At 49.5% G+C, this 12,593-nt stretch overlaps 1 protein-coding gene across 1 annotated transcript in view; it reads right to left on the bottom strand.

The window, feature by feature from the left end:
- The window catches only part of SLX4 (SLX4 structure-specific endonuclease subunit), a gene marked incomplete at its 5' end in the record, with an annotated part of 26,478 nt that extends 18,178 nt beyond the window's left edge, over positions 1–8,300 (bottom strand). The window contains 4 exon segments of the mRNA XM_011982643.1: positions 3,206–3,418; positions 4,318–4,507; positions 7,782–8,189; positions 8,192–8,300. Of these exon segments, the coding sequence (XP_011838033.1) occupies positions 3,206–3,418; positions 4,318–4,507; positions 7,782–8,189; positions 8,192–8,300 (920 nt within the window).
- Between the last annotated feature and the right edge of the window lie 4,293 nt (positions 8,301–12,593).

Below are 12,593 nucleotides of genomic sequence, written 5' to 3'. Positions count from 1 at the left end.
CAGTGGGCAGCAGTGCGTTTGGTTGGGAAGAAATGAACAGGAGTTTTCAGCTGGAGAGAACCTAGGCTGCCTGGGTGACTTCCAACAAGCTGGGCAGGAGGAGGGCAGAGGCAACAAAGGAACTTAGCACAAACCGGGCCCACCTTCCCTGCACTGCAGTCATGCCTCTGGCTTTTGCAAAAGCCCGTGCTCTCCACGGGGCCAGGGATGGCTCAAATTCACCTTCCTAGGAACCTGGATAATCACAGCCTCCCAGTGGGAAAGGAGCCGCCTGGGCAGCCGGACCCTGCCTCTGTGAGGGGAATGCAGACTCTGTCCCCTCCTCACTCCCCAGCAGGCCAGGTTTGGACTGTGGGGAAAGAGTATGAGGTACTCTGGCCGTGGCATGCGTTCTGAGGACCACAGGCTTGGCCTTGGGGGAGGGAGGGGTTCAAAGACCCCATAAGGGCATCCAGCTCCTGTAGTTTTCTACTCTAACAACCTTCTAAATGGATCCACATACATCTAGTTTCAGTACTTGGAGGTATTCTAAAAAGCACACATACTTTATCTGAGCAGGTGCTTTTGGTGTGGTCCTGACAAGAAAGAAGCAATGGCTTAGATGACCTCTATTCTAAGGCCTCAAGGCTTGCACCCCTACCATGCTGGTGTGGAGGTGCTAAATATAGATGGGCTCCCCTGCCAAGAGAATCCCTTCTGCCCTCTGCCATCTCATCCCCAACTCAGCTCGGCTGCTCATGATCTGTGTGCAAAGCAGTGGGCGGGACAAAGAGTCATCGCCTTTGGCGTTCCCTTTGCTCTTGACAGCGGTCTCAAAGCTGGAGGAGTCAAAGGTCCAAGCTGCCTTTGTTCACTATGAACCTGGTGTCAGCTCTAGTGTCCTCAGCAGCAGGACAGGGTAGAGCAGGGCCAGCCCTCTGGCACTTGTGTGGCTGTGGTTTGCATGCTGAGGACTTGTGTCCTGGCTGTGAGCAGGGCCTCTAAAAATCTTCTGTTTCACCAACTTTGTTGTTTTTGTTTTACAAAGACAGGTTCTTGCCCTGTCACCCAGGCTGGAGTGCAGTGGTGCAATCACAGCTCATTGCAACCTTGACCTCCCAGACTCAAGCGATCCTTCCACCTCAGCCTCCCAAGTAGCTGGGACTACAGGTGTGCAGCACCAGCCAGCTAATTTTTTAATTTTTTGTAGTGATGGGTCTTGCTATGTTGCCCAGGCTGGTCTTGAACTCCTGGGCTCAAGTGATCCTTCTGCCCTGGCCTCCAAAGTATTCAGATTACAGGTGTAAGCTACCGTGCCTGGCCAATCACCAACTCTTTGAACTGTGCTGAATAATCTTATGTTAACAGTGTGAAAACTGGACTGCGCTGAGGTGGAAACCATGCCATACAGCAATGAAATGGATGGAGTAAAGTGACTACCAAATTCTTAGATGTGGTAGAGCAGCAGTCCCCAACCTTTCTGGTACCAGGAACTGGTTTCATGGAAGACAGTTTTTCCATGGGACACGAATCGGGGAACTGGTTTCAGCATCAAAGTGTTTCACCTCAGATCATCAGGCTTTAGAGTGTCATAAGGAGAGCTCAACCAAGATTCCATGCACGCACGCGCGGCTCACAATAGGGTTTGTGTTCCTACGAGTCTAACGCCAGCGCTGATCTGACGGGAGGCGGAGCTCAGGCGGTAAAACTTGCCTGCCCGCTGCTCACCTCTTGCTGTGTGGCCAGGTTCCTAACAGGCCACAGATCGGTACTGGCCCGAGGCCAGGGGGTTGGGGACCCCTGCACTAGAGGGTATCGACTGCGGGATCATGGGATTGGAAACTCAGGAAGGACCTTGAGGAAAATAGTGCGATGATCGTTTCTGCACCCACCTAAAGGGGCAGGTCCAGAGCCTTCCAGAATGCAGACTCTGTCCCCTCCTCACTCCCTTCTAGACTGTGCCTGATTTCCACCCTAAGTGTTTCATTTCCAGAATGAAAGAGGGCTCTTTTTTCCTCCACCATAAAAAGCTTCTTTTTTTTGTGGACGGAGTCTCACTCTTGTCCAGGCTGAAGTGCAGTGGTGTGATCTTGGCTCACTGCAACCTCTACCTTCTGGGTTCAAGCGATTCTCCTGCCTCAGCCTCCCAAGTAGCTGGGATTACAGGCATGCGCCACCACGCCCAGCTAATTTTTGTATTTTTAGTAGAGACAGGATTTTACCCTGTTGGACAGGCTGGTCTCGAACTCCTGACCTCAGGTGATCTGCCCACCTTGACCTCCCCCGAAGTGCTGCGATTATAGGTGTGAGCTACTGCGCCCGGCCCATAAAAAGCTTTTTTGGATAGAAAAAGCCCTGAGTGCACACAGCAATATTTGGCTTGTTTTCTTCCTTTTTGTTGACTCACCTGGACACTGGCAGGCTGCTGCTCCCCTCAGGCTGTGCTGTCTGCAGCCGGACGGCCTGCAGCAGGAGCTGGGGGCCAACCTCCATCTTCACAGCACACTGCTTCAAGTGGCTGGCTCTGCTCTTTAAGGTCAGAAACGGTTTCCCACAAATCGGGCACTCAGGGACTGTCTCTTATACACATCTAGATGTGTATAAGAGACAGGGGGACCCCTGCACTAGAGGGTATCGACTGCGGGATCATGGGATTGGAAACTCAGGAAGGACCTTGAGGAAAATAGTGCGATGATCGTTTCTGCACCCACCTAAAGGGGCAGGTCCAGAGCCTTCCAGAATGCAGACTCTGTCCCCTCCTCACTCCCTTCTAGACTGTGCCTGATTTCCACCCTAAGTGTTTCATTTCCAGAATGAAAGAGGGCTCTTTTTTCCTCCACCATAAAAAGCCTCTTTTTTTTGTAGACGGAGTCTCACTCTTGTCCAGGCTGAAGTGCAGTGGTGTGATCTTGGCTCACTGCAACCTCTACCTTCTGGGTTCAAGCGATTCTCCTGCCTCAGCCTCCCAAGTAGCTGGGATTACAGGCATGCGCCACCACGCCCAGCTAATTTTTGTATTTTTAGTAGAGACAGGATTTTACCATGTTGGACAGGCTGGTCTCGAACTCCTGACCTCAGGTGATCTGCCCACCTTGACCTCCCCCAAAGTGCTGCGATTATAGGTGTGAGCTACTGCGCCCGGCCCATAAAAAGCTTTTTTGGATAGAAAAAGCCCTGAGTGCACACAGCAATATTTGGCTTGTTTTCTTCCTTTTTGTTGACTCACCTGGACACTGGCAGGCTGCTGCTCCCCTCAGGCTGTGCTGTCTGCAGCCGGACGGCCTGCAGCAGGAGCTGGGGGCCAACCTCCATCTTCACAGCACACTGCTTCAAGTGGCTGGCTCTGCTCTTTAAGGTCAGAAACGGTTTCCCACAAATCGGGCACTCAGGGATCTGAGGCACGGAAGGTCTTAGTGCCTTTTCGGCTTCATCCAGGCACCTGAAGGAAGACAGTTAATACAGGAGAACCACCCTCCCCGGGAATGTGGATTGGAGCACATGTGGGTCCAGGTCATCACGGATGTGCTGTGGTCAAAGCAAGTTCCCCAAAGCTAATCCCTCCGCACAGCCTGACTCCGTCTCCTGGCCGTCAGCCCCTGGACACTACACTTAGGCAGCTGTTAGCAAAGCTGGCTAAATAAAGCAAGGAAAGATTAAATGCAGTTACATGATAACTTAGAAATTCCACTCCTAAGTATACACCCCCAAGAACTGAAAGCAGGTACCCAAACAAATACATGAAACCCATGTTCACGGCAGCTCTATCCACAACCCCAAAGGGTAGAAATGCTCCCAATGTCAGTCAATGGGTGAAAGGATAAACCACGGTCATATTCCTCATCTAAGAATGGGAAAAAAACACAGTCTATCCATACAATGAGATACTACTCAGCCACAAAAAGGAATGAAGCCTGTCCCATGCTACAACATGGATGAACCTCAAAAACAACATATTCGGTCAAAGAAGGCAGACACAAAAGGACAACTGTGCAATTTCAGAATCGGCAAATCCATCCAGACAGAAAGTTGATTAGTGGTTGTCAGCGGAGAGAGGGGCAATAGGGAGTGGCTGCTAATGGGTGTGGAGATTCTTTTGGCGGTGATGAAAATAATCCAAAGTGATTGTGGTGACAGTTGCACAACTGTGTGAATAAATGGGTGAACTATATGTTCTGTGAATTATACCTCAACAAAGTTATTTTTTAAAAAGGGGTAGGTTGACAACAAAGCTGAGGTGCTATTTTCACAGTAAGGTGTGGAGATCCCCACTCCAGCCCTGGGGTGCCCGGGGATTCTGGTCACGTACGTGGGAGAGGTGATGGCCCACGCTGCCCCCACCTGTTTACATGCTGTTCCCTTCGGGTCACGTTCATGGCTGAGAGGTTCTTTTGACAAATCTGGCAGAAGAACAACCCTTTTTCCTCCAGGCTATCATCATGTGCCGATGCTCCTACCCGTGCAAACTCCTGCTGCAGGGTCAAGGCCACCGCAGCGTCGCTCTCTGGGGCAGGGGGCCCAAGCCCAAACACTGTGGAGAAGCACCAAAGATCCGTGAGGATCAACTCCAAAGACAAGCTCACCCTCAGACCTCTGCTCTGTCAGCTCTTGCAGACCATGGGGAGCAGGGGGAGCACAAATAAACCAGAACCCAGCTCCACTCTGCAGACCGGTGACTCAGGCACTGTCCAGTGAGACTGGGCACTAGTCAGCACTTCTGCAACAGCCATCTCCAACTTTAACATGCATATGCATTGCCTGGGAAGCTTGTCGACACTCGGATTCAAATTCAGGGGGTCCAGGTGCAGCCTGAGACTCTCCGCCTTCCTAGCAGCCCCCAGGCTTGGCGATGCTGGCACCGCAGGACCACTCTGAGTAGCAAGGACCTAAACTTCCCCACTTCTGCTGAAGTCAGCTACCTTGCGCATTGCAGGTTCACAAGGCTCATATTCCAACAAAGCTAGATGTTCTCTTCGAAGCTCAACCTTTCCTGCTGACCTTTTACTGCCTGTGATAAAACCAGGGCAGAGTGAAATGCCCTTGGTGGTTAAAAAGCAGCATCTCTTACTTAGCATCAGACGCAAGAATGGACTGATTCTGGTCTTGAGATGGCTCCCAGGGTGGCCCATCTGGTATTGCTAGAGCAGACCCCTGTCACTCACAAGGGATACGCCCTGAACGCCTCATAAACCCCCAAGTTTTTGATGGCTGTGGCCTACCAGTGCCTGCCACTGAGGCCAGCAAAACAGCACACCTTCATTTTGGTGCCCTGTTTTGTTTGGTCGTCTTCTTTTTTTTTTTTTTTTCCTGAGACCGTCTCACACTCTGTCCCCAAGCTGGAGTGCATCGACGTGATCTCAGCTCACTGCAACCTCCGCCTCCCACGTCCCAGTGATTCTCCTGCCTCAGTCTCCTCAGTAGCTGGGATTACAGGTGCACACCACCACACCTGGCTAATTTTTAGTAGAGACGGAGTTTTACCATATTGGCCAGGGTGGTCCTGAATTCCTGACCTCAGGTGATCTGCCTGCCCTGGCCTCCCAAAGTGCTGGGATTACAGGTGTGAACCACCGCATTCAGCCTGGTTTGGTTTCTTAACAAAGAAATGGTTTATCTCTTTCTGAGAGCTTGCTGGGTGTGATGTGAAGATACAGAGAGAACTGAGTCAAATGCTGGGCAGGGGCGGAGCTCACACCAGCTGGGTGCCTCCTCTACACCTCACATGTGCATCCAGGACTGATGCCTCCGCAGGACATCAAATCACTGCCTGCTGTGGACCCTGGGGCGGCCTGAGACTCCTCGGTGTTACTGAAGTGAAATCTGCAATGCAATGCCAAGAGCCTGCATACTTATTAGCTCTAGGTCCGCCAATAATAGTTTCTTCCTATTTCTTTTCCCTTTGTAAATTTTCATCAGAAATGAGAATCCATATTGTTTCGGGGATGGAGAACAGAAGCACCTGGCATTATTATGCTTATGGGGCTGGTGCTACACCAAGTGCACAGCAGCTATGGGGCACTGTCTCCACACGCTGTCACCTGGAGCCAATGAGCCTCTAATCCACTCAGAGTGGGGCAACCCGGGGCAACCCAAGGGTTAGAGGAAGGAGTTAAAGGATCCCATAAAGAAATAAACAAATCCAGAGAGTGGGAAATCTTATAATACAATTAGACTAGCCTCTTCAAAAACTCAGTTTTTGTCATGGGGCTGGGTACGGTGGTTCACACCTCTAATCCTAGCACTTTTGGAGGCTGAGGAGGGCAGATCGCCTGAGCTCAGGAGTTCAAGACCAGCCTGGGCAACATGGCGAAACCCCATTTCTACTAAAAATACAAAAAAATTAGCCGCGTGTGGTGGTGGGTGCCTGTAATCCCAGCTACTCAGGAGGCCGAGGCACGAGAATAGCTTGAACCTGGGAGGCCGAGGTTGCAGTGGGGCGAGATCGCGCCACTGCACTCTAGCCAAGGCTCTGTCAAAAAAAAAAAAAAAAAGTCAATGTCATGGAAAACAAAAGAAAACAAGGGGACTATTCTAGAATCTAGACCTTAGGAGACTGCTGAGCTACAGCAATATGCAGCATGTGAACTTACTGAATCCTTGTCCCGAAAAAAAAGAAACCAGCTACAAAAAATAACCTTGAGACAATTGGGGAAATTTGAATTTGAACTGGATGCCAGGCACTATTATGGAATTAAGCGTGATAATGGTATTGTAGTTATGCAGCAGAATCTAGGGGTGAAGGATCCTGATGTCTATAACTTACTTTCAGATAATATGGAAGAAAAATATGTATATTTGGCTAGGCACAGTGGCTCGCGTCTGTAATCCCAGCACTTTGGAAGGCTGAGGCGGGCAGATCACAAGGTTAGGCGTTCGAGAACAGCCTGGCCGGCCAGCATGGTGAAACCCCATCTCTACTAAAAACACAAAAATTAGCTAGGCGTGGTGGAATGCGCCTGTAGTCTCAGCTACCTGGAGGCTGAGGCAGGAGAATGGCTTGGAACTGGAAGGCGGAGCTTGCAGTGAGCTGAGATGGTACCACTGCACTCCAGCCTGGGCAACAGAGTGAGAGTCCATCTCAAATAAAAAAAAAAAAAGGAAGAGGGCCAGGCGCAATGGTTCACACCTGTACTTCTAGCACTTTGGGGGGCTGAGGTAGGCAGATCACTTGAGGTCAGGAGCTTGAGACCAGCCTGGCCAACACAGCAAAACCCCCTCTCTACTAAAAATACAAAAATTAGCTGGGCATGGTGGTGCACACCTGTAATCCCAGCTACTCGGGAGGCTGAGGCAGGAGAATTGCTTGAACCTGGGAGGCGGAGGTTGCAGTGAGCCGAGATCACACCACTGCACTCCAGCCTGGGCAACAGTGAGAGTCCATCTCAAATAAAAAAAAAAAAAAGGAAGAGGGCCAGGCGCAATGGTTCACACCTGTACTTCTAGCACTTTGGGGGGCTGAGGTAGAGGTTTGGTTGCAGCCAGGAGTTCAAGACCAGCCTGGGCAACATAGTCAGACCTCCAGCTCTGAATTTTTTTTTAAGCTTAAAAATTTTAAAAAATAAATAAATAAATAAAAATAAACCAAGAGTTAGCAAACTACAGTCATGTGGCTGGCTGCCTATTTTTGTAAATAAACCTTTACTGGCATATGGCCATGCCTGTTCATTTACATATTGTCCACGCCTGCTTTCTCACTATGACAGCAGAGTTGTGACAGAGTCTTATGGCCTACAAAGCCAAAATATTTACAATCTGGCTCTTTCCATAAAGTTTTCCAGCCCCCGGTTTAAAAGAGTACAAATTACCTCTGGTTTCCTCTCTGGAAAGGTCTGGCGATGGTTCTTGCCGGTTACCCGTCTGGGTGTTTTGTGCTGTTTCCCAGAGCACAGGCTGATCTGGAGCAGAGGCGAGCACACCCGCCTCCCCATTCACAGAGAGGGCCGGTTCACTTGTTTGCCATTTGGTTACCCCTTGCTTTTTAGTCCTAGGGGCCTGGCTGCCAGATGGAGGTTTCTTCTCTGCAGGGCCTTGAAGGGTTTTGGTCTTGGTAGCAGTTTGTTTGGTCCTTTTCAATTTGCGTCTTACCTGAGTGCCGTTTGAGGAGGCGTTTTGTGTCTTCCTTTCTCCTGACAGTTCCTTGATTCCATGTTTTTTCACCCTTTGGAAAAAGCTAGCGCAGAGTTCTTTAAAGTCCTCATCAGACTCATCCATCACTGACCAGTTTTAAGGCTTTCAGGCTGGTCTTCAGAGGAGCGAGGGTCAATCCCGGGACATGCAGACAGATGAGAAAGTGAACCCAAGTAGAAGCCTAGCTGAGCCTCATTCACCCAGTTTCATTAGGCTTCCTCTCTACTTCTCAATTAGGTACTTGGAGAGTTTGCACAATTGAACAAAAAGTACTGTTTTCCTCTCTATAATGACTGAAGTATCTTTGTTGAAATTGGGCCTGTGGTTGAACATGTTTAAAGCTTCCCTCTGTTAAAGTGCACAACTGGGCTGGGTGCGGTGGCTCACACTTGTAATCCCAGCACTTTTGGAGGACAATGGGGGTGGATCATCTGAGGTCAGAAGTTCGAGACCAGCCTGGCCAATATGGTGAAACCTCGTTTCAACTGAAAATACAAAAAATTGGCCAGGTGTGCTGGCAGACGCCTGTAATCCCAGCTACTCGGGAGGCAGAGGCAAGAGAATCCCTTGAACCTGGGAGACGGAGATTGCAATGAGTCGAGATCGTGCCACTGCACTCCAACCTGGGCAATGAGAGCAAAACTCTGTTTCAAAAAATAATAATAATAAATAAAGTCCACAATTGAAAAAGAGTGTTTTGTTGTCCAATAGATGCCTCTAGATTGAATACATATGAACCTGGTGCTCAGATAATTCTCCAAGATCTCCACGATGATGAAACATATATGGTTCACTTAATTTCACATCTGTGGAAAACCAAAAGCATGTAAGTGTAATCGGACATTGTCATTTTATGCCAGTTCTTCCAGGGAGGGACAAGGGCATGTGGGGTAAGGGAAAAGTCTTCAGAGTAACAATACTGTCAAATACTCAGTCCAGCCTGGTTAACATGGTCTAATCGTCCTATCAGACATCACGACAGAAGGATCCAGAAACCTGTCAAAGCATGTTCTTCCACAGGAATTAACATGTGTGCATCTTGGGAGAGTGTTTTCTTAACTGAAATTTAGGGAGCAAACCCCATGAAAGGCAGTCATCATAGAAACAGGATGATCCCCAAATCTCAGAAAACTATCTCCTACACTGATTTAAGACCCCTGGCTGTTAAAGAGGCTCTTTCTGTAAATACTGCAACATAAGAGACAGGAAGAGAAACTACCTTCTCATGAACACTCAGGACACAAAAGGTCACTTTTCCTTATCTTCTCAACCCAGCAAGGCTCTCCAAACCTGTATGACTAGAATATCGCCTCTATACAAAGGTTGGGCCTTGTGGGCATGGCTATTTACTTTGGCGCATGCTTAGTGTGGTTCAAAAATCAAAACTGAATGACCCAATGGCAGAAAGTTATTCCTTTCAAATACAATAATGCAATCTCCACTGTCCAAGGAATCTGATTAATCATTTTGTTTTCCAGAGCTGAAAATACCCCTACCTAGAATCTACTTTCTGTGTCTGGCTCATTCTCTTCTGTGTCTTCCCCTCAGAGAAGTGTCCTCTAATCCTTTATGGACCCTCTCCATCCGCATCCCTATCATCATCCACCGTTTTCACAATGGCATCTGTCATAGGTTATAATCATATGAAACAGATAATATCTATTGAATGCTTACTGTGTGCCAAGCACTGTTCCAATTGTTTTTCAAGTCAAACTCATTTAATCCTTACAAGAAACCTATATGGTGGAATCTCTTGTCATCCTCTCTTTACAGCAAGGAAATGCGCAAGCAGAATAAGGAACTGGCTCAAAGCTAGTTCAGGAACAGCTTTCAAAGTGGCAGGGCTAGGATCAAACCCAGGAAGCGTCGTTCCAAATTATCCCCTCTTGTGTTTTTATTAATCGGCTTATTATCTGTCCCCCATTAAGCTCAACACTTCAGGAGGGTAGAGATCCATCTATTTTACTTTGCATCCTCTTTGGCTGATCCGGTGCCTGACTTGAAGTAAGTGCTCGACAACTACTTGTTGAATTCATGAATTGCAAAGAGTTTGGTATAATGGGAGTAGACAGAAAGGTGTAGGAGAAAAGGCTGCGGGGAGAGGCAGGGATCGGCTCACAAGGGCCTGGAAGGTCAGGCTAGGCAAAGTGAAATTTATCCTGTTGGATGTGGGGAGCGGCTGGAACAAATGCCACCCTCCACAACTGTGTTGATCTCTGCATCTCTGTAGATAAGAACCTAACAACAGTCTATCTCCTCCTGTAGGTGCACAATCAATATTTACTGAATGACATAACGGATCCTGCAAGCCTACAGGTTTCCAGAGGGAAGGGGTCTTGTGCCTTCTCGCTTCTTACCTACCGCAGCGCACGGCTCACAGCAGGAGCGGGATGAATGAATGGATCGGTGAGGGGCGGACCCTCCCGCTTCCCCCAACCCGGCGACCTACGGAAAGGGGCTGAGGGATTCCCTGCCTGGGAAAAGGGCTGCCAAAGACTCTAACGGCTCTAAAGTCAGACGGAGAACCCCGATCCCCGGACTGGCCCGGACCGAGACCGCCGTGGGGATACAGATCAGCCACCCTCCTCCCTCCAGGCGGGCCCCGGCCCCTCTCCACCCGAGCGCGGCTCCTGCTTCTCCGTCGGGGCTGCGGGCCTGCAGAGGCCACGGAGTCAGCGAGGGAAACGGGAGAGAAAGGCTCTTCTCCCTAAGGAGAGCGAGAACGGCTCGAGGTGACAGGACCTCCACCTCCCGGGTGCAGACTCCCAACCCCACAGCCCGGCTCCTCCTACCTCCGGCGCCGCCGCGGCACCTTCTTAACGGAGACTCACGCGCCTGCGCATGCGCCGCCCGCGCCCCCGCGGAGAATTGCCTGCGCGCAGGCGCAGAGCGGGCGCGCGCGGTGGTGCGGCAGCCTCACTTCCCGTCTTCCTCTGCGGCTCCGGGCGCGGCGCGCGGCGGCCAGCGCTTCCGGTCGGAAGGAGGCGGGGCGAGGCGGAAGCTCATAAACTATCTCTGTGTGGAAGACAGAAACACACCCATCATACCATTCCTCGCCATCATCTCCTCTTGAGGATCCTTTGGGACATTTTCTTCCTGTGCAGCCTCGAGGGAGCACTCTTCTGAAGCATGTCTCAAACGCTCGGGGTCTGCTCTCTTGAACTGCTGCATTCGCTGTAGGACCAATTGTGCTGTGCGGGGTTTGGAGGGACTTGGCACTGCTGTTGTCAAACAGGAAGGAGGAGGCTGAGAGTCGCTGTTGGGCGCATTCTCTGGCAAGGAGGGAAATATTCACAACCATCTGTTGTAGCTGGAGAAATAAAAGACTTTTCCACCAGATACAGGTTAGACGCAAGTTTCAGGCGTCCTTTATCAACTAGTTTAGGTTTGACTCACAAATGTGAAGAGGACTGGTTGCTTGTTGGTAACTTCTTTGTTTATGGCAATACAGACATAAATATCAATGACAGGAGGGGAATGGGATGTGACTGCTAATGAGCACGGGGTTTAGTTTTAGGATAAAACTGTTCTCAAGTTAGGTAGTGGTGGAGTTGGACAACTCTGTGAATATACTAAAAACCACTGAGCCATACCCTTGTAAAGGGTGAATTTTATGGAATGTCAATTATACCCCAATAAAGCTATTATTAAAGAAATATTAACGACAAAGGTTTATGTCCTAGATCAGTTCTTCTTTAACTTGGGATCCACAGATCTTCAGTGGGGATCCAGGAACCCCATGAAGTTGTATGCCAGTTCTGCAGGTGTGCGCATGGATACGTGTTTTGGGGGAACCACGCATAGATTTCATCTGACTGGAAAAGAGCACGAGAGACCAGTAAAGTTGGTGAGGCAACACTGTTGACGCCTTTCAGCAGTCTCTGCGTCCTGAGACTCTACCAGCACTCTAACCGCTCTGCCGAGAGGTTATTAAGATCAGGAAGTCAGGGCATGGAAAATTGAGAAACAGAACTCAGGAGCTCAGAGAGCCCATGGTGTATTATTATACATGCAAGGCTGGTTTTCAGTTTTGCATGAAGAATGTGTACTAAGCATACAGATCAGTATATCAAGGGCAACAGGGCAAGAAAACTGCTTTAAACAAACCGTTAAAAAATTATCCAGGTGCGGTGGTGGGTGCTTGTGGTCCCAGCTACGTGGGAGGCTGAGGCAGAGAGGACTGCTTGAACCTGGGAGGTCAAGGCTGCAGTGAGCTATGATAGCGCCCTGCACTCCAGCCTGGGTGACAGACCAAGACCCAGTCTCTAAAAACTAAGTAAGGAACTAAATCAGTAACAATAACAAAGGAAAAGATTAAAAGGTCTTCTGAGAGAGAAACAAAAAACCTGAAGATTCTCCTGGGACTTGAACTCACACAGCGCCCTCATGCGGCCCTCTCAGCAGCCTCTCCAAATTGGCTGACCCAGACCAACTTACCCACTTTGGAATAAATTCAAGAAAACAAGAGAAGCAACATTATTGTGTTGTTT

This window comes from Mandrillus leucophaeus, unplaced genomic scaffold (genome assembly GCF_000951045.1).
Source record: "Mandrillus leucophaeus isolate KB7577 unplaced genomic scaffold, Mleu.le_1.0 Scaffold240, whole genome shotgun sequence".
NCBI classification, from domain to species: domain Eukaryota; kingdom Metazoa; phylum Chordata; class Mammalia; order Primates; family Cercopithecidae; genus Mandrillus; species Mandrillus leucophaeus.
This window is presented reverse-complemented; position numbering and strand designations above follow the sequence as displayed.